The 23,803-nt window shown below is 41.6% G+C and overlaps 3 protein-coding genes across 6 annotated transcripts in view; all 3 read right to left on the bottom strand.

The window, feature by feature from the left end:
- Positions 1 to 13: 13 nt before the first annotated feature.
- On the bottom strand, positions 14 to 2,195 carry LOC111956019 (progranulin-like). Its single transcript, XM_023976432.2, has 4 exons — positions 2,090 to 2,195; positions 1,572 to 1,712; positions 784 to 930; positions 14 to 536 (listed from the first exon to the last, which is right to left on the bottom strand). Exons 2-4 carry the CDS (start codon positions 1,710 to 1,712, stop codon positions 408 to 410), a joined length of 417 nt encoding a protein of 138 aa, XP_023832200.1. The 5' UTR covers positions 2,090 to 2,195; the 3' UTR covers positions 14 to 407.
- A 6,325-nt stretch (positions 2,196 to 8,520) lies between these two features.
- LOC111956104 (protein FAM133) lies at positions 8,521 to 16,449 on the bottom strand. 4 transcript variants are annotated; one of them, XM_023976539.3, is made up of 10 exons: positions 16,194 to 16,449; positions 14,906 to 15,003; positions 12,065 to 12,143; positions 11,878 to 11,961; positions 11,732 to 11,782; positions 11,500 to 11,571; positions 11,169 to 11,255; positions 10,575 to 10,664; positions 10,266 to 10,329; positions 8,521 to 9,017 (listed from the first exon to the last, which is right to left on the bottom strand). In XM_023976539.3, the coding sequence occupies exons 1-10, from the start codon at positions 16,215 to 16,217 to the stop codon at positions 8,935 to 8,937; spliced, it is 732 nt and encodes a 243-aa protein (XP_023832307.1). In that variant the 5' UTR covers positions 16,218 to 16,449; the 3' UTR covers positions 8,521 to 8,934. The 4 variants fall into 4 exon arrangements, with proteins under 4 accessions (XP_023832307.1, XP_023832309.1, XP_070292366.1 ...); XM_023976541.3 differs by having other exon boundaries at positions 10,270 to 10,329; XM_070436265.1 differs by having other exon boundaries at positions 10,578 to 10,664.
- Positions 16,450 to 21,318: 4,869 nt separating this feature from the next.
- The window catches only part of cdk6 (cyclin dependent kinase 6), a 79,023-nt gene continuing 76,538 nt past the window's right edge, over positions 21,319 to 23,803 (bottom strand). Inside the window, exons 5-7 of the mRNA XM_023976129.2 lie at positions 22,071 to 22,121; positions 21,788 to 21,923; positions 21,319 to 21,624 (exon numbers count right to left, since the gene is read on the bottom strand). Coding sequence (XP_023831897.1) covers positions 21,475 to 21,624; positions 21,788 to 21,923; positions 22,071 to 22,121 — 337 coding nt within the window. The 3' untranslated portion in view covers positions 21,319 to 21,474. The remainder of the gene's footprint in view (positions 21,625 to 21,787; positions 21,924 to 22,070; positions 22,122 to 23,803) is intronic.

Raw genomic sequence — 23,803 nt, 5'->3', positions numbered from 1 at the left:
CTGAACAAAGAAAAACAGTTTTTTCTTACAATGTCATTTATTTGAAGTGTATTGATCTGTCTTTTATGCAATGAATGAGTGGGTGGCATGATTAAACATTCTTTCAACATGTAATGTTATACATTGTTGAACACTCGTTTCTGATTGTCTTGAAGGGCATTCTAGAGCGTGCATTATTTCCCTAAAGCATGCTATATCTGCAGGGTAGAATTCAATGGCTATAGTTCATTTTTACATGTTTTATGTTTGAGTTGCTTTTGAAAGCAAAATTAGAATTGAAAACATTGTTGAATTCGATTTTCATAATAGCAAGCTAGGACTGATGGTTTGGTTAGCTAAACTAGCAAATATGTTTGTTCAATCCAATACCAGTACAGTGACAACATTATAATTAATAAGACATCTTGTCAGTCCTGCTTAGCATCATCCCTCAGACCTGAAGGAATCTGAGAGTAACCTTTCCTGCACTTGAATGAGGTTGGGTCACAGGTGTATCCATATTCACAGCAATGCTGGCCATCTGCACAGCACTTGCCCTAAAAATAAGAAATAGGTCTCAGAACATGATAGTAATATAGAATCTGCATTATATTGCACATGATCTTAATGTCATTAAAACATGTCACACTGCTCTGTATATCCATGACAGATTATATTTTCATTATGTTAATAAACATGCAACATTGATACTACTACTTTATCAAATGATAGCTCAGTGGTATTTAAGAACAGTTTTATCAAATCCCCTCTAAACCCTGTCTCCATCAGTTTCAGTATATTTACCAGTGGGAATGGGCAGCAGCTCCATTTGCCAGTCGGTCCATTGCAGCAGCTGGTTCCAGAAGGGCAGTAGACTTTTGTGTCACAGCGAATGACTCCAGCCTGTGGGGTGCTGTCAGAGGCCTGAACAAGTGCTGTCCACGGAACCTGCTAAAATAAGAGAAAAATAACAGAAAACTTCACCATCAATGTCATACTCTTAGGTTAAAATGTAATAGCGTACCAGTGTGCAGGAAATATTTCTCTATTCATTATTTTTTATGGCCATAAGGTGGGCATCAAGAAGGCCTTTGACTTTTACAGAAAGAGAACAGTGCCCACTGTAAGTAAGTATGTGAGATCCGGCAAACTGATGTATCCTTTTGTTCCGATGCAGGCCCCTTCAATGATCGAAGCTATCAAGGTCTCCAAACCGGAAAACAAGGTCCACGATCAGGTACCACAATATGCATCACAGGCACCCAATGTGTGTGCCCTTTGATGCATATTGTGGTACCTCATATGTGCCGAATACCTGTTGTGGCATCTTTGCTCGCACAGCTCTCTAAACCCAAGGTCTTTTAACTGAAACATTGGTTGTCATCCAACGGTGAAGGAAACAACAGTACTATTATGCTGGTTTCTTTTTCCTGTCTTTACAACCGTTGTGCTGCTGAGAATCCCATTTACTAGGGATGTCAAATTGTCTGGTTCCAGATCTGTTTGTGCTGCCAACTGCTACGGTTGTTCGCATGACAAACAGATCTGGGACCAGGCTACAAATTGCCCTCGTGTGAACCCTGGTTACTCACATGGGTAACTGGACAGCAGGCGTATCCTTCTTTAGTCAAACAGCAGGTTGATTGATCAGAGCAGACCTTCCCATCAGGGCAGGTGATGTAGCAAGAGGCAGACCCTGCCACCACTAACACCAATGCAGCTATGTTCCACATCTAAAGGATGGAGAATAAACAAAGAGTTTTGAGGCTTTTTGGAGTAGATTGAGTTCTAAATGTATTTTATGAAGAAAAAAAATAATAGTACATAATCTAAGATGTTTACTTGATCATCACACGCTAGCGGATTTTCCAACAATACATCTTACCGTATATGTTTGAAAGGAAGCTGAGACAGTCACAGCACTAATATGAGTGTCTTAGTTCACTTTCAGTTTCAAATGCATCTAAATTCAGATGATTTCAACTTTGACTAAAATTTGAAAGATGTAATGAATTTGTTGTTTACTAATTCTTCTTAGTTTGTGATGGAGTAATTTCTAATTTCATTGTTTAATATTAAATTATTTCTCCTTTTTTTAAATCTCACTTACCCTGTAGTTAGTCTCGGCTCAGGGATTTAAACACTTCCTGTCATGGGGTTACACACAGCACAATGGGGTGACAGACTCCTTAACTGAAACGCTGCTCTGTACACATTAGGTTTGACACTCCCACTTTTAATAATGAGGAAGTAACTTTCCTCATGAACAGAAACTTAGGCCAATGACGAATCCAGAATTAGTAACAACCGCACTGAGCTAAAGGCTAGAGCTGCCGCTTTCAAGGACCGGGACACTAATCCCGACGCTTATAAGAAATCCCGCTATGCCATCAGACGAACCATCAAACAGGCAAAGTGTCAATACAGGACTAAGATTGAATCCTACTACACCGGCTCTGACGCTCGTCAGATGTGGCAGGGTTTGAAAAATATTAAGTACTACAAAGGGAAACCCAGCCACAAGCTGCCCAGTGATGCGAGCCTACCAGACGAGCTAAATGCCATTTATGCTCGCTTCGAGGCACGCAACACTGAAGCATGAATGAGAGCACCAGCTGTTCCGGACGACTGTGTGATCACACTCTCTGTAGCTGATGTGAGCAAGACCTTTAAACAGGTCAACATTCACAAAGCTGTGAGGCCAGACGGATTACATGGATGTGTACTCAAAGCATGCGCGGACCAACTGGCAAGTGTCTTCACTGACATTTTCAACCTCTCCCTGACCGAGTCTGTAACACCTACATGTTTCAAACAGACCACCATAGTCCCTGTGCCCAAGAAAGCAAAGGTAACCTACCTAAATGATTACCGCCCCGTAGCACTCACGTCGGTAGCCATGAAGTCCTTTGAAAGGCTGGTCATGGATCACATCAACACCACCATGCCGGAAACCCTAGACCCACTCGAATTCGCATACCGCCCCAACAGATCCACAGATGACACAATCTCAACCGCACTCCACACTGGGTAGGCCGAACAGGCCCCCATTAACATCGATAGGGCTGAAATGGACTGGGTCAAGAATTTCAAGTTCCTTGGTGTCCACATCAACAACGAATTATCATGGTCCAAACACACCAAGAAAGTCGTGAAGAGGGCACAACAACGCCTTTCCCCCCCCAGGAGACTGAAAAGATTTGGCATGGGTCCCCAGATCCTCAAAAAGTTATATAGCTGCACCATCGAGAGCATCCTGACCGGTTGCATCCATCCAGGACCTACAGTTGAAGTCGGAAGTTTACATCAATGCCAAATACATTTAAACTCAGTTTTTCACAATTCCTGACATTTAATCAGAATAAAAATTCCCTGTCTTAGGTCAGTTAGGATCACCACTTTATTTTAAGAATGTGAAATGTCAGAATAATAGTAGAGAGAATTATTTATTTCAGTGTTTATTTCTTTCATCACATTCCCAGTGGGTCAGAAGTTTACATACACTCAATTAGTATTTGGTAGCATTGCCTTTAAATTGTTTAACTTGGGTCAAATGTTTTGGTAGCCTTCACAAGCTTCCCACAATAAGTTGTGTGAATTTTGGCCCATTCCTCCTGACGAGCTGGTGTAACGAGTCAGGTTTGTAGGCTCCTTGCTCACACACACTTTTTCAGTTCTGCCCGCAAATTTTCTTTCGGATTTAGGTCAGGGCTTTGTGATGGCCACTCCAATACCTTGACTTTGTTGTCCTTAAGCCATTTTGCCACAACTTTGGAAATATGCTTGGGGTCATTGTCATTTGGAAGACCCATCTACGACCAGCTTTAACTTCCTGACTGATGTCTTGAGATGTTGCTTCAATATATCCACACACTTTTCCTACCTCATGATGCCATCTATTTGTGAAGTGCACCAGTCCCTCCTGCAGCAAAGCACCCCCACAACATGATGCTGCCACCCAGTGCTTCACGGTTGGGATGTTCTTCGGCTTGCAACCCTCCCCCTTTTTCCTCCAACATAACGATGGTTATTATGGCAAACAGTTCTATTTTTGTTTCATCAGACCAGAGGACATTTTGGAGCAGTGCCTTCTTCCTTGCTGAGCGGCCTTTCAGGTTATGTCGATATAGGACTCGTTTTACTGTGGATATAGATACTTTTGTACCTGTTTCCTTCGGGATCTTCACAAGGTCCTTTGCTGTTGTTTGGGATTGATGTGCACTTTTCGCACTAAAGTACGTTTATCTCTAGGAGACAGAGCACGTCTCCTTCCTGAGCGGTATGACGGCTTCGGTGGTCCCATGGTGTTTCCAGTGCTGTGAAAAAGTATTTGCCCCTTCCTGATTTCTTTTTTTGTGTGCACATTTGTCACACATTTGGTTCAGATCATCAACAACAAAAAATATTACACAAAGATAAGCCAAGTAAACACAAAATGCAGTTTTTAGTGATCATTTTATTTATTAAGGGAAAAAGCTATCGAACCTTCATGGTCCTATGTGAAAAAGTAATTGCCACCTAAACTAATAACTGGTTGTGGACCCTCAGCAGTAACAACTGCATCAATGCAATTTGCGATAACTGGCAATGAGTCTTTCACATCGCTGTGGAGGAATTTTGGCCCACTCTTCTTTGCAGAATTGTTTTAATTCAGCCACATTGGAGGGTTTAAGCTTGTTTTACTTATGTAAAAAAACACTGCATGGCCTCAAAATGCTAATTTGATATCATGGATTGTCAGTCCTTGCATCCAAATCTCTGTCTATGAATTTGAGAGTGGTTACATTTCTCCAGGCCCATCCCTCAGCCTTTCACCAAAATATAGGCAGGTGGACATTTATTGTTTCAAATGCAGATTAGTCCTTTAATGCCCATCCCCCTGAGTTTTAGTGACCTCCATTCCACAACTGTCAGAATTCAAAATGGCTTAAATCGTGGTTATTTCTCACCCATGTGCACACACGATACCCCATAATGACAAAGTGAAAACATGTTTATAGATTTTTGGGAAAATGTATTGAAAATGAAATACAGAAATATCTCAAATACATAAGTATTCACACCCCTGAGTCAATACATGCTAGAATCACCTTTGGCAGCTGTGAGTCTTTCTGGGTAAATCTCTAAGACACGTGTCAAACTCATTCCACAGAGGGCCGAGTTTCTGCAGGTTTTCGCTCCACCCATGTACTTGATTGAATTAAGGTCACTAATTAGTAAGGAACTCCCCCTCACCTGGTTGTCTAGGTCTGAATTGAATGGAAAAACAAAAAACCTGCAGACACTAATCGGCTCTCTGTGGAATGTGTTTGACACCCCTACTCTAAGAGCTTTGCACACCTGGATTGTACAATATTTGCACATTCTTTCTAAGCTTCAAGCACTGTCACTATGTTGTTGATCATTGCTATACAGACATTTTTAAGTCTTGCCATAGATTTTCAAGCGGATTTAAGTCTAAACTATAACTAGGCCACTCAGGAACATTCAATGTCATCTTGGTAAGCTTCTCCAATGTATATTTGGCCTTGTGTTTTAGGTTATTGTCCTGCTGAATGGTGAATTTGTCTCCCAGTGTCTGTTGGAAAGCAGACAACCAGGTTTTCCCCTAGGATTTTGCCTGTGCTTAGCTCTATTCCATTAATTTTTATTAACAACAAAAAACCTCCCTAGTCCTTGCTGGTGACAAGCATACCCATAACATGATGCATCCACCATGCTTGAAAATATGTGGTATTCAGTGATGTGTTGGATTTGCCCCAAACATAACGCTTTGTATTCAGGACACAAAGTTCCTTTCTTTGCAGGTTTACTTTAGTGCCTAAACGCAAACAGGGATATTTGTATTCTGTACAGGCTTCCTTCTTTTCACTCTATCATTTAGGTTAGTATTGTGGAGTAACTACAATGTTGTTGATCCATCCTCATATCACAGCCATTAAACTCTGTAACTGTTTAAAGTCACCATTTTCTTCCTCTCCGGGAACAAAGTTAGGAAGGACGCCTGTATCGTTGTAGTGACAGGGTGTATTGATACACCATCCAAAGTGTAATTAATAACTTCATGCTCAAAATGGATATTCAATGTCTGCTTTTTTTTTACCCATCTACCAATAGGTGCCCTTCTTTGCGAGGCTTTGGAAAACCTCCCTGGTCGTTGTGGTTGAAACCGTGTTTGAAATTCACTGCCCGACTAAGGGACCTTACAGATAATTGTATGTGTGGGGTACAGAGATGAGGTAGTCATTCAAAAATCATGTTAAACACTAGTATTGCACACAGAGTCCATGCAACTCTTGAACTTATTTAGGCTTGCAATAACAAAGGGGTTGAATACTTGACTAAAATCATTCCACTTTGACATTATGGGGTAATAATGTAAGCCAGTGACACAAATCTCAATTAAATCATTTTAAATTCAGGAATACCACCACAAAATATGGAAAAATTCAAGGGGTGTGAATACTTTCTGAAGGAACTGTATATTTCATGACCCTAGCCAAATGATGTTGCATTGACATACAGTACCAGTGAAAAGTTTGGACACACCTACTGATTCAAGGGTTTTTCTTTATTTTTACTATTTTCTACATTGTAGAATAATAGTGAAGACATCAAAACTATGAAATAACACATATGGAATCATGTAGTAACCAAAAACGTGTTAAACAAATCAAAATAGATTTTATATTCTTCAAAGTAGCCACCCTTTGCCTTGATGACAGCTTTGCACACTCTTGGCATTCTTTGAGTTCCCACAAATGCTAAGCACTGGTTGGCTGCTTTTCCTTCACTCTGCGGTCCAAGGTTGGATGATTGTGGAGGCCAGGTCATTTGATGCAGAACTCCATCACTCTCCTTCTTGGTCAAATACACCTTACACAGCCTGGAGGTGTTGGGTCATTGTCCTGTTGAAAAACAAATGACAGTCCCACTAAGTGCCAACCAGATGGGATGGTGTATCGCCGCAGAATGCTGTGGTAGCCATGTTGATTAAGTGTCCCTTGAATTCTAAATAAATCAGTGTCACCAGCAAAGCACCCCCACACCATCACACCTGCGGAAATCATCCGTTCACCTACTGTCTCACAAGTACACAGCGGTTGGAACCAAAAATCTCAAATTTGGACTCATCAGACCAAAGGACAGATGTCCATTGCTTGTGTTTCATGGCCCAAGCAAGTCTCTTATTATTGGTGTCCTTTAGTAGTGGTTTCTTTGCAGCAATTTGACCATGAAGGCCTGATTCACACAGTCTCCTCTGAACAGTTGATGTTGAGGTGTCTGTTACTTGAACTCTGAAGCATTTATTTGGGCTGCAATTTCTGAGGCTATTGGCTGACCTTCATGTTTTAAAAGTAATGATGGACTGTCGTTCCTCGTTGCATTTTTGAGCTGTACTTGCCATAATATGGACTTGGTCTTTTACAGTGGTGTAAAGTACTTAAGTAAAAATACTTTAAAGTACTAAAGTAGGTTTTTGGGGTATCTGTACTTTACTACTTTTACTGTACTACATTCCTAAAGAAAATTGTTATTTTTACTCCATACATTTTACCTGACACCCAAAAGTACTCGTTACATTTTGACAGGAAAATGGTCCAATTCACACACTTATCATCAGAACATACCTGGTCATCCCTACTGCCTCTGATCTGGCGGACTAACTAAACACAAATGCTTCATTTGTAAATTATGTCTGAGTGTGTTACCTCTACCTTGTCACAACACAACTGATTGGCTCAAACACATTGAGGAAATAAATTCCACAAATTATTTAAGGCACACCTGTTAATTGAAATGCATTCCAGGTGACTACCTCATGAAGCTGGTTGAGAGAATGCCAAGAATGTGCAAAGCTGTCAAGGCAAAGGGTGGCTACTTTGAAGAATCTCAAAAATATTTAGATTTGTTTAACACTTTTTTGGTTAAATGATTCCATATGTGGTACTTCCTAGTTTTGATGTCTTCACTATTATTCTACAATGTGGAAAAAAAGTCAGAATAAAGAAAAACCAATGGAATGAGTAGGTGTGTCTAAACCTTTGACTGGTACCGTACAGTAAGTCATACATTTAGGGACTTTTCCTTATCAAAATTGTACAGTATTTCATGATGCGTCCTGGATGATAAGTTTAAATGTGAATCATTCATCATCCATCCACTAAAAATAACAATATTATGGCTAAAACATTAACTTTAATAATGAAACCAGATTAATTTATTGATATCATTCATAGTTGTATAACTCTTTACATTTAACAGATTGTCCCTTGTGATTATGACCATTTGACTTGTATTTTTAGAATCCCAATTTATGAGGATGGCAAGAGAAGTGTTCATCATATCAGATTACACGCATCATGGCACAGGCATAAAAGTCCCAAAATTACCTCATTGTGTAACTAGCGATGCAGTTTTAGAAAGATGAGATTGTCAAGTAAAAATTATACATAGAAGGCCAGCACACCAAGGGTGTACAAAATGGAAGTACATTTTCATAGGCACATTTTTCAGTTCAGTTGGGCCACACTTGACGACTTGTGGTTTCCTTATTGACGTTTATTTAGATTGGATAAAAACTCTGCTAACAAAAATAAGTTTTCACAGAGGGTTTGATTCTAGTTCACCAGTCCTTATGTTGCTTTCAAGACAACTGGGAACTCGGAAAATAAACGAGGCCAAATCATAACGTCCGTGATCTTCAGGTCGGAAAGTCAGTTCTCGAAAGATGCCCGAGTTTCCGACTTGGAATTCCGAGTTGGATGACAGTTCAAAACGAGCTTGTTTCCCCCCCCCCAGGTTCCCAGTTGTTTTGAACGCGGTATTAGTTTAATACTCTCAAGCCAGCAGTTCCCATAGTGCACCAACTACCCCAGTCATGGGGGCAGCCCAGGTGGGAGTTGTTGGTAGTTGGAAGGCAGAAGCTCTCTACTAGTGGACAGAGCCACACCGCTAGTCTAACTCTGCGTCAGATGTTTTTTTCTTCTTCCTTTGTGTTTCTTGTGCTTCTTTTTCCTCTTCTTCTTTGATTTGTCCTGTTAACATTTACAACAGTTAGACAGGGAAGTGTTAGGCTTCCATTCTGTTCTTATATACAATCTGTGCAGAAAAATATATTTATCAGGCAGTTTTGTATTACATGTCAAAATGTAATACATTACAAATGTTGTACCTTTTTTTTTTAAACCCCATTTTTTATGATTACGATCTTGCTTCATTGCTGCAACTCCCCAACCGGCTCAGGAGAGGCAAAGGTCAAGTCATGCATCCTCCAAAACATGACCCGCCAAACCGCTCGCTTAACCCAGAAGCACCAAAGTTTTGGAGGAAACACTATTCAACTGACTACCGAAGTCAGCCTGCAGGTGCCCCGGCCCGCCACAAGGAGTCACCAGAGGATGATGAGACAAGTAGTCCATGACTGGTGCAGTCCATGAAGAGGAGATGCACTGCAGTACTTCATGCAGCTGGTGGCCACACCAGACACTGTCTAACTTTTGATTTTGACCCCCGTTGTTCAGGGACACATTACTCAATTTCTGTTAGTCACATGTCTATGGAATTTGTTCAGTTTATGTCTCAGTTGTTGAATCTTGTTATGTTCATACATGTTAAGTTTGCTGAAAATGGGCCTCCGGGTGGCGCAGTGGTCTAGGGTAGCTGTGCCACCAGAGATTCTGGGTTTGAGCCCAGGCTCTGTCGCAGCCGGCCGTGACCGGGAGGCCCATGGGGCGGCACACAATTGGCCTAGAGTCGTCCGGGTTAGGGAGGATTTGGCCGGCAGGGATATCCTTGTCTCATCGCGAACTAGCGACTCCTGTGGCGGGTCGGGCGCAGTGCACGCTGACCAGGTCGCCAGGTGTACGGTGTTTCCTCCGACACATTGGTGCAGCTGGCTTCCGGGCATTGTGTCAAGAAGCAGTGCGGCTTGGTTGGGTTGTGTTTCAGAGGACGCATGGCTCTCGACCTTCTCCTCTCCCGAGTCCGTATGGGAGTTGCAGCGATGAGACAAGACTAACTTCTACGAATTGGATACCACGAAATTGGTGAGAACAAAGGTGTAAAAAAATAAATTAATTTAAAAAAGAAAGTTATTGACAATCAAAGCAGTTGACAGTGAGAGGATGTTTCTTTTTTTGCTGAGATATCATATATTTTTTACATAATTTAGTCACCATTTCTGACATGCCGGACACCGCACCAGTAAACATTGTCTGGCAAAAATAAAAGGCAGTGGCCGTCATCGTCCTGTGGTTACTGTATGCTTGACTGACTTAAATCACCTACTGCTGTCATTTTGTCTTTCTCCTTCTCTTCACTACTTCTCTTCCTCTTCTTGGGTTCAACCTACAGGAGATTGCAAAAATTTACAAAACCACAATGGCTGGGAAATTCCAGTGACAGCTTCCCAACATCCAATCGCAAAGTATAGTATTTCACAATGATATAGGATACAAAACAGTTCCCGCAACTACAGATGACCTACAGTATGCCCTGGAGCAAATGGATTTAAATCATATAAGCAGTCATTTAAATCAATACATAACACATTTTCATTAAACATGGCAAATGAACAGAGTAAAAACACTTACAACCTCCATGTCGGAGTCAGCGGACAACTCTGAGGAGGAGTCTTTACGGCTACGCTCAGCTTTCCTCTTCTTCCGGCGGCTCTTCTCACCCTGAAGGGCAAACATTTACAGGCCTCAGTTCCCTGCAGCCCGGCAAGTTCATTTACAGCTCAGCATGTTCAAACACCCATTCAGGCAGAAATACACAAAATAGAAGGACTAAAAGCCACATAAATGTTGTTTTTCCTTTTCTTGCTCATATTTTGTCTTCATCTTCTAGGAGAAACAAAATGAGGGAAGGAGACCTTTTTTGCATATAAAAACATTTAGATTTAGTGAAGAAATCACATAACAAAAAAGTTAAAGATTGCAAATGAATGAACAGAAATCAAACAATGGCTGAACAAACACAATGACGGTGAGGGCTAAGATAAAGATGGAACGTTGAGAAGTGAATGTTGAATAGTGCAGACCAACCAAAACATAAGGCCTAGACCAGAAGTATCTAGATGGATGGGATTCAAACACATTTAAGAGTGCAGAAATGTCTGAAACTAAAATGACTTATTTCATTACGTAATGAAAAAGGTGGAATATTCTCCATATCAAACTAACCTTGCCGCCGGGCTCCAATTCTACAGTAGAGACATCCGATGCTTTCTTGGAGGACCGCTTCTTTTTCCTTTTGGCGCTCTTTTCATTCTGACCACACAGACATCAGATAAAAACATTGCAGTAGGACAATAATGTTTCTCAATATTCATTAACCAACCAAATCAAAATAGTTCCAGGACATTTAATTCACAGTACTTCACACAGCTCTTTGTGCCCACCATATATAATTAATTAGACGTAATGATATTTCTTTCTATGGTGCCCATAGGGTGACATAGGGTAAACGGTAGGACAAGCTGACAGACTTGTCACTAACTACTATGGTACATACCTCGTCTTCAGAGTCTGAGGAAGAGCTGCTAGAGGAATCAGAACTTGATGAGGAGGATGAAGGAGAGGAATGCTTGACCAAACACAATGAAAGCAGAGCTCATTAGATTTGAAGACAGTAGCTGACATAAAAATATATTAGTGGAACGCTTCCATTTTTAAAGGGCAGATAACACTACCGCAGTATGTCTACCACCAGTCTTCAACAAAACATTGAAGACAGCTTTCCTCACCCTGTTGGATTTCTTTCCTTTTTCTTTCCTTCCTTTCTCTCTCTTCTTTTTCTAAACACAAAACAAAGATGTGGTGTGAGAAGTAGATACAGTAAAACAAAATGGTTGTATTCAAATGTTAAACATGGATGGAACTGGAAGCATACCTCTTTCTTCTCCTCTTTCTCCTTGTCTTTGTCAACGCCACCCAGTAACTTCTCTCTGTTCTTCGTCAGCTCCTTCTTCCAATTCTATAAAAAGCAAATAGCGATGTTTTATGTAAGCTAAATATAAAAACACTGAATTTGTACAGTATAATAACAGTCAAATAAAGAACACACATTTTAACAATACCTCGTTCATTTGGTCCTCAAAGTCCGCCAGGGCTCTGGAGCCTTTCTTCTTCCTGTCTATGATCTCCTTCACCTCTTCCCTGATGACAGAAGAAAAATCATCATCACTCAACAATGGATCACAACTGATGGCCTTCCGCTGAAGGCCCATTCTGCTAACCGCGGCCTGCTAGCTACCTAGAGCTACTTGGAACCCTACTAATCCACGACGTCACCGCACAAAGAGGCAAAAACAGACTTACCTCCATCGCGACGTCCCCCAAAGGCACTTCTGCTAACTTGCTAGCCCCGGTCTGCTAACTGCTGCTTGCTTACCCCGTCTGCTAGCTTGCTTGCCCCGGTCTGCTAACTACTAGCTTGCTTGCCCCGGTCTGCTAACTGCTAGCTTGCTTGCCCGGTCTGCTAACTGCTAGCTTGCTGCCCCGTCTGCTAACTGTAGCTTGCTTGCCCCGGTCTGCTAACTGCTAGCTTGCTTGCCCTGGTCTGCTAACTGCTAGCTTGCTTGCCCCCGGTCTACTAACTGCTAGCTTGCTTGCCCCGGTCTACTAACTATTAGCACCGGCCTACTAACTACTAGCTTGTTTGCACCGGCCTGCTAACTGTCTGAATCGCCGTGTCCCCAGTCAGCCCAAACCACTCACTGGACCCATATGTTCACTTGGCTACGCATGTCTCTCTCTAATATCAATATGCCTCGTCCATTACTGTCCTGGTTAGTGATTACTGTCTTATTTTACTGTAGAGCCTCTAGCCCTGCTCAATATGCCTTAACCAACCATGTTGTTCCACCGCCTACATATGCGATGACATCACCTGGTTTAAACGGCTCTAGAGACTATATCTCTCTCATTACTCAATGCCTAGGTTTACCTCCAATGTACTCACATCCTACCTTACCTTTGTCTGTACACTATGTCTTGAATCTATGCTATCGTTCCCAGAAACCTGCTCCTTTTACTCTCTGTTCCGAACGTGCTAGACGGCCAGTTCATATAGCCTTTAGCCGTACCCTTATCCTACTTCTCAACTGGTGATGTAGAGGTTAATCCAGGTCCTGCAGTGCCTAGCTCCACTCCCACTCCCCAGGTGCTCTCATTTATTGACTTCTGTAACCATCAAAGCCTTGGTTTCATGCATGTTAACATTAGAAGCATACTCCCTAAGTTTGTTTTACTCACTGCTTTAGCACACTCTGCCAACCCGGATGTCTCAGCCGTGTCTGAATCCTGGCTTAGGAAAACCACCAAAACCCCTGAAATCTCCATCCCTAACTATTTCCCGCCAAGATAGAACTGCCAAAGGGGGCAGTGTTGCAATCTACTGCAGAGATAGCCTGCAGAGTTCTGTCTTACTATCCAGGTCTGTACCCCAAAATTCGAGCTTCTACTTCTAAAAATTCACCTTTCCAGAAACAAGTCTATCACTGTTGCTGCTTGCTATAGACCACCCTCTGCTCCCAGCTGTGCCCTCGACACCATATGTGAATTGATTGCCCCCCATCTATCTTCTGAGCTCATGCTACTAGGTGACCTAAACTGGGACATGCTTAACACCCCGGCCATCCTACAATCTAAGCTTGATGCCCTCAATCTCACACAAAGTATCAATGAACCTACCAGGTACAACCCCAAATCCGTAAACACGGGCACCCTCATAGATATGATCCTAACAAACTCGCCCTCCAAATACACCTCTACTATTTTCAATCAAGATCTCAGCGATCACTGCCTCATTGCCTGCATCCGTAATGGGTCTGCGACCAAACGACCACCCCTCATCACTGTGAAACGCTCCCTAAAACACTTCTGCAGGCAGGCCTTTCTAATCGACCTGGCCGGTGTATCCTGGAATGACATTGACCTCATTCCGTCAGTAGAGGATGCCTGGTTATTCTTTAAAAGTGCCTTCCTCAACATCTTAAATAAGCATGCCCCATTCAAAAAATGTAGAACTCGGAATAGATAGTCCTTGGTTCACTCCAGACCTGTCTGCCCTTCACCAGCACAAAAACATCCTGTGGCGTTCTGCATTAGCATCGAATAGCCCCCGTGATATGCAACTTTTCAGGGAAGTTAGGAACAAATATACACAGGCAGTTAGGAAAGCTAAGGCTAGCTTTTTCAAACAGAAATTTGCATCCAGTAGTACAAACTCCAAAAAGTTCTTGGACACTAAAGTCCATGGAGAATAAGAGCACCTCCTCCCAGCTGCCCACTGCTCTGAGGCTAGGAAACATTGTTACCACTGATAAATCCACTATAATTGAGAATTTCAATAAGCATTTCTCTACGGCTGGCCATGCTTTCCACCTGACTACCCCTACCCCGGTCAACTGCCCGGCACCCTCCACAGCAACCCGCCAAAGCCCCCACCATTTCTCCTTCACCCAAATCCAGATAGCTGATGTTCTGAAAGAGCTGTATGTTTTGTTTATTCCATGTGTAACTCTGTGTTGTTGTATGTATCGAATTGCTATGCTTTATCTTGGCCAGGTCGCAGTTGCAAATGAGAACTTGTTCTCAACTAGCCTACCTGGTTAAATAAAGGTGAAATAAGAATTTAAAAAAATTAAATGGTGACGGAGGCGTAGGCCCAAACATTCAAGGGCATGGCCACAACTTCTTGTGATTTGCAGGGAGCATTTCACACTGTGTAGCCTAGTATTATAAGAAAGCAATGCTTTATCACCCAGATTTACACACATAGAAGGTAATAGGGATCCACCATTTACCCGTGGACACTCTTCAGCAATATTAGTGACAGATGATCAACTTGCCAGTTGTATAACCTGTATAACCTAAGCTTTTCAGGCACAACGCCTATGTGTCATCTTAATGCTTACCATGTTGGCCGTGGTCTGCTCAGGTAATCCTGGATAGAGGGTCCTGCATTGGGTGCGGGTCCATTGGCACGTGATGCAGCTATTGGGTTCACATAAGACTGAAAACAAAAAAAGGGAGGCAGTCAGACCAGACACCTCAACATTGACATCTGGCTACCATCCCCAAAACACACCTTGCCAAACAAACAGCAGATCAACATTCTGTGTGTTCCTGGCTGACAATAACACTAGCTAGACAGGAATTGGAAAGGGTGCGTTCGTAAATTAACTGTGGAGTCCCAGAGTGCGTTCACCGTGCACACTGGACGCTCTGCCCGAGGAGTAGGGTTGATCTGAGCGTTCTGATCAACGGCAGTCAAGCACCCAAGCTAACTGGCCAAAGTTGGCTAGTTTGCTAGCTACTTCCAGACAAATGAAATAACACCTTACTGAAAATGTTACTCGCCCTAGCAGAGCTGGTTAGAGTGCTTTAATGTTATCATGAGGGTTAGTGACAAATTTATGGCAACAATTTTGTTCAGTTTCTTTTGCCGAAGTTTACTTACACCGGTCATAACAAAGTTAATGGCGTTTGTAAATATCTCAATTATTCCGCGGCCTCTGGCACTCAAACTAAAAGTGCTGTGAAAATCGGAGTAGATTTACGAACGAACCATACTTTTTATTAGCTTGGTACGATCAGTAACTTTTATTAGGATCAAACAAGTCCAAGGCGGTCAATGACAACTCTATGGCCTTCCCGTAAAAATACATGTTTACAAATTCATACAGTAAATTGGTAGCAGATAGCTAACTGATGAACTCGAGCCTAGTTGGCAGGTTGAGCGAGCTACTGTAACATTCGTTTTTTCGTCCGCGTTCTTTGGATTATGTTAACAGACAGGATGCGTTAGCCATCTACCTATATTATTATAAACCTACACTGATATTTCGACCTAAATAGATACGTTTAATTCTTCTGGCACGGATATCGGTCCTTCTTGTTAGCTACCTGCTAACTTGTTATTCTGTATCTGCCAGGTTAGTTTTCCTAGCTAGTTAGCTATATTCGTTCGATAAACATAGCGTATGTTAAAATAACTACAATTTGTGCATCTTTGATATGGCTAGTTTAAATGAAATTCAATTTGCCTGCGCACTTAGCTACAATAACTAGCTTAGATGGCCTAGCTAACATTTTTTTCAGTGCCCGCTTTTAGCTATAGCCAACACGTTTGTTTTCATGCATACCATTAATCGTAAAAAGCTAAATATCCACACAACTGGGATTATTTAACACATTACTCACCACTCTATTGTCCCTCTTCCCCATTTCGGTAGATTTAGCCTACGATCGAGCTAATATCAATCAATCCACTAAAACAAGTGAGATGATTTAAAGATGTTACGTAGCTGGTTTCCACACTAGGTAACACAACCACAAAGTCAGATGCCACAGAGTCAAAATTGTCTACAACATTTTAGTTTTTTGGTCTTAATTTAAGGCTAGGGTAAGGTATACGGTTAGTATTGTGGTTGGGTTTTAAATCCGATTTTAATAACAAAATAAATTGTAGAAATGGGCGGGGTTTAATTATTGTAGCTGTTTTAACTAGTGACGACTGGTCTTTGACGACGGACACAGACATGCAGTACAATCACAGATAGAACAATGATACAGATATTTTAGCGGATGTATAAACGTGAAGCGTCTGCTTGGCGTTTCCACTCACTACCAAAACTGGTAAAAACTGATAGTGAGAGGAAGCCCACTGGCAGGCAGTGGGAGAAGATGGAACGAGATTAATTTTGGCCGACGTTCTGCAATTTTCTCATCGATTAAACATTTGATCTCAATACAGTTTTCTGTTCCCTAAACTAGAATATGTAATGAAAAGAGTGGACTAAGTTTGGTAGACTTTACTCTTTGCAAAAGTTTTAAAAAATCGCGATGTTTAGGAGTGCAAATGCGAATTGAGTTATTGCACAAGCGCACTTCATAAAGTAAGCGTTCCCTAAACGGAAATATGCAGATGATGCTACAACGCGCCAATAGGATCTTGCTAGTTCGTGCTTGGCTCTGCCCACCTTGCTTGTTCTGCCCACTAGACTAATTTTGTTCCCATCGGGTCGGCTGTCGTCTATCTTGGTTTAGTAAAACATCCTTGGTACAATCAAAGACCACAGTACCTTATTTCGTACAGTTGCGCTAAGGAAATTACTGCCCCATAGCGGTAAAAAGATAAATAAATACAAACACCATCATAAAAAACCCTTGTAGACATTTACCTTTATAAAATAACAGGAATTGTGTTGTTAAGATTATACACAATAATGCCAGTGGAAACACATTTAACACACAAAATATTTATTTTACCAAAATAAAAATGTCAGGCGGTTGTGAATACAATAAAATAAACTTTAAGTTGCTACAGCTTAGAGAAAACTATGGTTTGCAACTGCACATGGGGACAAAGATCGTACTTTTTGGAGAAATGTCCTCTGGTCTGATGAAAGAAAATAGAACTGTTTGGCCATAATGACCATCGTTATGTTTGGAGGAAACAGGGGAGGCTTGCAAGCCGAAGAACACCATCCCAACCGTGAAGCACGGGGGTGGCAGCATCATGTTGTGGGGGTGTTTTGCTGCAGGAGGGACTGGTGCACTTCACAAAATAGGTGGCATCATGAGGGAGGAAAATACCGTGGATATATTGAAGCAACATCTCAAGACATCAGTCAGGAAGTTAAAGCTTGGTCGCAAAGGGGTCTTCCAAATGGACAATGACCCCAAGCATATTTCCAAAGTTGTGGCAAAACGGTTTAAGGACAACAAAATCAAGGTATTGGAGTGGCCATCACAAAGCCCTGACCTAAATCCTATAGAAAATTTGTGGGCAGAACTAAAATTGTGTGCGAGCTAGGAGGCCTACAAACCTGACTCAGTTACACCAGCTCTGTCAGGAGGAATGGGCCAAAATTCACCCAACTTATTGTGGTAAGCTTGTGGAAGGCTACCTGAAATGTTTGACCCAAGTTAAACAATTTAAAGGCAATGCTACCAAATTCAAATTGAGTGTATGTAAACTTCTGACCCACTGAGAATGTGATGAAAGAAATAAAAGCTGATATAAATCATTCTCTCTACTATTATTCTGACATTTCACATTCTTAAAATAAAGTGTGAACCTAACTGACCTAATACAGGGAATTTCATGGAACACTGGTCACTTTAATATGTTTACATCCTGTTTTACACACTTCATATGTATATATTGTATTTCAGTCAAGGCTCATCCTATATAACTACTGTACACACCTTTTCTATTCATATACTGTCCATACTGTCTATACACACAAAAACATTAGGAACACTTTCAGAATATTGAGTTGCACCCCCTTTTGCCCTCATAACTGCCTCAATTTGTCGGGGCATGGACTCTACAAGGTGTCGAAAGCATTCCAGAGATGCTGGTCCATGTTGACTCCAATGCTTCCCACAGTTGTGTCAAGTTGGCAGGATGTCCTTTTGGTGGTGGACCATTTTTGATACATGGCAGCGTAGCCTAGTGGTTAGAACGTTGGACCAGTAACCGAAAGGTTGCAAGATCGAATCCCCGAGCCAACAAGTTACAAATCTGTCGTTCTTCCCCTGAACAAGGCAGGGTGGGTTAACCCACTGTTCCTAGGTGTCATTGAAAATAAGAATTTGTTCTTAACTGACTTGCCTAGTCAGATAACGGTTAAAAAATACACGGGAAACTGTTGAGCATGAAAAACCTAGCAGTGGTGCAGTTTTTGACACACTCAAACCGGTGTGCCTTACACCTACTACCCTACCCCTTTCAAAGGCACTTACAGTACACCTTTTGTCTTGTAATGTAAAATAGAATTCTTTACACATTCTTTAAAGATTGTACATCAGAAACTATCACAGAAAAATGTGCTTTTTCATCATTTTTTACAGCTTCACATGTTAACATTTAAATACCACAACAAAATATCCATACATTCCACAGCCTAATACAACCCAATGTAATATTAATCACAATATTATTTTGTTATTTGCATGAATCCCAAATAAGAACGCTCACATATACAAAGCATATTTTTTATTAAAATGGTGCAACATGAAGCAATCACCACTGGTGGCATTTATTCATGTAAACATAATGCCCATTATCTCCATATCATCATTGTAAATGAAGTTACCATGTCACAAGTTGGCATTTCAAATACATTTGTGGCCTTTACTTTCATCCTCGGAGCTTAGAAAATGTGCTAAAATACTAAATGTTTCAGTACTGTTCATTGGCTAAAGGGTATTTGCAATACAGAGCTATCATAGGTGCATTTCTGCAATCATTGGAAATCTATGGCAGACCCCATGTAGGTGTCTGTAAAAAAGTATACTTTTATTATTTTATATTACATAGACAAAAGTATTCCTGTCCCATGTTTTAAGTTACAAATGATCAATAAACCTCTTAAACCAAACAAAAACATACATTGATCGCTTCAAGTTGATATAATGTAGACTACAATGATGACAGTCTACTTATTAGGGCAGTTGACGTAGAACTGACCGATACCAAGAAAGCTTGACAATCCCTATTTCTAGAGAGTTGTAATATGAAGTCTGCAATGTATCCATCAATGGCATGAATCATCTGACAGGACAGAGATGAGTACAAAACAACTCTACATGGAGAGGGGAGCTCAGTCCAAAATTCTTTCATGTGGTTTTTTATTTTATCATGTATTAGATTAAACCATATGCGCCCCCACACTGAAAAACAAGTAAGATATCAAACATACTGTATCGTAGCAAACGTGCAGTTTGATTCACACGGTCAGGAATTCTGTAATATGAGTATAGAAGCACAATCATGTTGTAGCATTAACATCATCCAATGAAACAGTTGATCAAGTATCATCCAATGAAACAGTTGATCAATTAACATCATCCAATGAAACAGTTGATCAATTAACATCATCCAATGAAACAGTTGATCAATTAACATCATCCAATGAAACAGTTGATCAATTAACATCATCCAATGAAACAGTTGATCAATTAACATCATCCAATGAAACAGTTGATGGAGTCTAATCATGAATGTGCAAAGTGTGTCAGAATGATTTCTGATTTGATTTCTAATAAGATCCTGAGTGTATTTGTGTGCTAGCAGCACTAGATATACCAGAGGGAAAGTTATGGTCTAGATGTATTACTGTGCAGTAAGAAGTTTTACAAACAAATAAACTATTTTCCAATCCCACAGAGGGAGCAACTCTGAAAGCACTCTAGCTAGTCATATTGAATCAAAGTGAGCATAATACGTAGGGTATTAAAACAACTTACCACAGAACAGCTGTGTGTTTCGACATGAACCCCTGTATGTTTCTATGTAACCCTTACAGACTCAGTCTAAATGAAGCAGGTACAATGTTCAACCTCCTCTGAATCCGACGTATCAGCCTGCCTTTTCTCTCTAAAAAATCTCCCAACGAAGAACATTTCACTGACCCACACCTACACTAACCTTACTACTATCCTGCTACACATGTCAGTGTGCTGGATATGCAAGTAAAACCAGCTATTCACCACTACTGACAGTATTAGTGCAGTATCTAGCTCTATACCATTCTACATGCCTCACATTGTCAAACCTTTCCTCCCTTGGATATTACCTTGTATTCTTTCTAGATCTTACCAGAGATTTACATTTAAATTCTCACATGTTGTTAAAGTCCAATAAAATTAAGACAAAATAGAAAATAAGACATCAACTGTCAATAACTTTAAAATTAAGTTAGGAAATACAGAATCATGCTTTTATGCCAAATGTAATTGTGCTGAATAGTGCGTACGTCGACCTTATTCTCATTCAACAGTCACTTTACTATGCCCTGTGCATCAGGTCATACATAGAGTCTCGAATGGAGGCAATCAGATTTCATCACAGTTTATGACACTGAAGTACGAATGCCATAAGAGGACCTCAAAGTGACACATTTTCAGTCTTTTCTGTTCGCACCAGTCAAAGTCTTATAAGATGAAGCCCATCAGAAATCCTGCTCTGGCCTGCAGTAACACAGGACAACCTGTAGGTGGCAGTGATATCAAAACACACGTGTTTGTTTGGACCAGAAGAAGCACTAGGCAGTGTGTGAGGTCCTCCTGCATTGGATTAAAATGTGTGTGTGTGTGTGTCACCTCTCTCGGTTGTTGTGAAGGTGAGCTCCAGGTGAGGTCCATGCCGACCTACCCTTGTTGCTTGGTGTTCCCCCACCGAGGAGCCTCTCCTCAAGCTAAGGAAGGAGAGACAAGAGGCAGCAGCTCCTGGACATCCAGAGGTTATCCCCTGGTGGCAGTACATCTCAGCTTCAGGGGTCCTTGCATTGTTTAAACTTTTTTTTTAAGTATCCTAAAAAGCAGCATTCAAATCGGTAAATTGTGGAAGACAGCACTGTTGCCTTTTGGAATCAAATGTCTCTGTTTATTGCTCTCTTTCTCAGTCTTTGTGTCCATCCCTCTCTTTCTCTCCCTCTCTGTCAGGCCAGTCCAGTCCTTGGCCAGGGGGCTGTCAGGCAGTTCTCTCCTCCAGGGTGGGCTTGTTGCTGCCGATGGGCTGGATGTACACACTCTTAGTGTCACTATCCACACTCTGGAAGTAGGGGTGGGTCAGAGCAGCAAACGCTGATATCCTTCTGGAGGGATTAAAAGCCAGGAATTGCTGCATGGAGAAAGATAAAAACAAATATTATTATTATAACATTTTCCTTAACAAAAAGAAAAGTGTGAGTTTCATTCCTTTCGGACAAATCCATTTGAAACAGTATGTACTGTATTTTGAGTGTGTGTGAGAGAGAGAGTGTGTGTGTGTGTCTGATACTCACGAGTAAAAGAGATTTCCCCAGCTCGTCCATGTCAGGGACAAGTTCTCCGATTGGCTGAGGGGGTCGTGGGGAGAAGGCACTCTGTGGTAGGGCTACTTCCTGGGGCCAGTCCTCCACCGAGGGAACCCCGACCACACTGAAGGATCATCATCATTATCATCATCATCATCATCACCAACACTATTTTCGTCGTCATCATTACCGCCATCATCATAATAACAATCCTCATTATTTGCCAATTGATTGTTAAAACTGTAAATATGACGTACAACATGGTACTTACTCTAAAATCTTGCCCAGCTGATCAACATCTGAGTTTCCTCGAAACAAAGGTCTGGGAGAGGAAGAGCACATGTCAATATAACTGAAGTTGAAGTAACAAACTGTGTTCAATGAATCTGATAGATTAGTTAAAAAAAATATCCCCAGTTCAACTTCATCAATCCTAATTTGTCCTTCATAAATCCATGGGAGCTGTGGCGGTGATGCAGGCAGCCTTCATGCTGTCTCCATCTCCTCAACACAAAATGACACATTCCTACTGAGAAGACATCATCGATAACGGACATAACCAGTCCAACCCTCACTCTGTTCTACTGTAAAGAATTGGCTTTCCTGGTTGTTGTGACCAAGTTCCAGTTTTATCGTCACATGCTCAAGTACAGTGAAATGCTTAACTTGAATGCTCTATCCGACAGTGCAGTAATCAATATCAAAATAATAACCAATAAAAAAGTATATATAATAAAGAAAACATGATAAATAATAAATAAGAGAGGGACATACAGTACCAGTCAAAAGTTTGGACACACCTACTCATTCAAGGTTTTTATTTTAACTATTTTCTACTTTGTAGAATAATAGTGAAGACATCAAAACTATGAAATAACACATATAGAATCATGTAGTAACCCAAAAAGTCGGAAGTTTACATACACTGTCACGTTCTGACCATAGTTCTTGTGTGTTTTACTTGTTTTAGTGTTGGTCAGGACGTGAGCTGGGTGGGCATTCTATGTTGTGTGTCTAGTTTGTCCATTTCTATGTATGCCTGATATGGTTCTCAATCAGAGGCAGGTCTTTGTCRTTGTCTCTGATTGGGAACCATATTTAGGTGGCTTGTTTTGTGTTGGGGTTTGTGGGTGGTTGTTTCCTGTCTTTGTGTTCTGCACCAGATAGGACTGTTTTCGGTTTTCACATTTATTGTTTTGTTGCTTGTAGTGTTCACGTTATTATCTTTATTAAATCATGTTGAACACTAGCCGCACTGCGTTTTGGTCCTCTCCTTCATCCCAGGAAGAAAGCCGTAACAGAACCACCCACCATACTCGGACCAAGCAGCGTGGCTACGGGAAGCAGCGGCAGCAGCAGCAGCAGCAGGAGCTAGCAAGGCAGAGCGGCTGGAAGCACAAGAGGCTCCCAAAAATTTTTATTGCGGGGGGGCACACGGGGAGTGTAGCTGGGTCAAGTAGGAGACTTGAGCCAGTTCCCCGTGCTTACCATAAGGAGCAGTTGGCGAAATTGAGGTACGAGTCGGAGAATGTGGAGGAGTTATTGGACAGATTGGAGGAAAGTGAAAGGATGGGAGATTATGAGACATTCGATGAGTTGTTGGTAGAACTGGAGGAGAGCGAAGAGAGAGAGCTGTTGGTTTGGGGTAGTATACACGGTACTCGCCCTGAGGTGTGTGATTACCGTGGAGAGCGGGAGTACGGGCAGACACCGTGTTATGCGGAAGAGCGCACGGGGTCTCCTGTACGTGTTCATAGCCCGGTGCGGTACATCCCAGCTCCACGTATCGGCCGGGCTAGAGTGGGCATCGAGCCAGGTGCCATGAAGCCGGCTCAACGCAGCTGGTCTCCAGTGCGTCTCCTCGGGCCGGTGTACATGGCACCAGCCTTACGCATGGTGTCCCCAGTTCGCCAGCACAGTCCAGTGCGGGTTATTCCACCTCCCCGCATTGGCCTGGCTACGGGGAGCATTCAACCAGGTAAGGTTGGGCAGGCTCGGTGCTCA

Source organism: Salvelinus sp. IW2-2015, linkage group LG31 (genome assembly GCF_002910315.2).
Source record: "Salvelinus sp. IW2-2015 linkage group LG31, ASM291031v2, whole genome shotgun sequence".
Classification (NCBI taxonomy): domain Eukaryota; kingdom Metazoa; phylum Chordata; class Actinopteri; order Salmoniformes; family Salmonidae; genus Salvelinus; species Salvelinus sp. IW2-2015.
The sequence above is the reverse complement of the archived record's forward strand: the minus strand, read 5'-3'. Positions and strand labels throughout refer to the sequence as shown.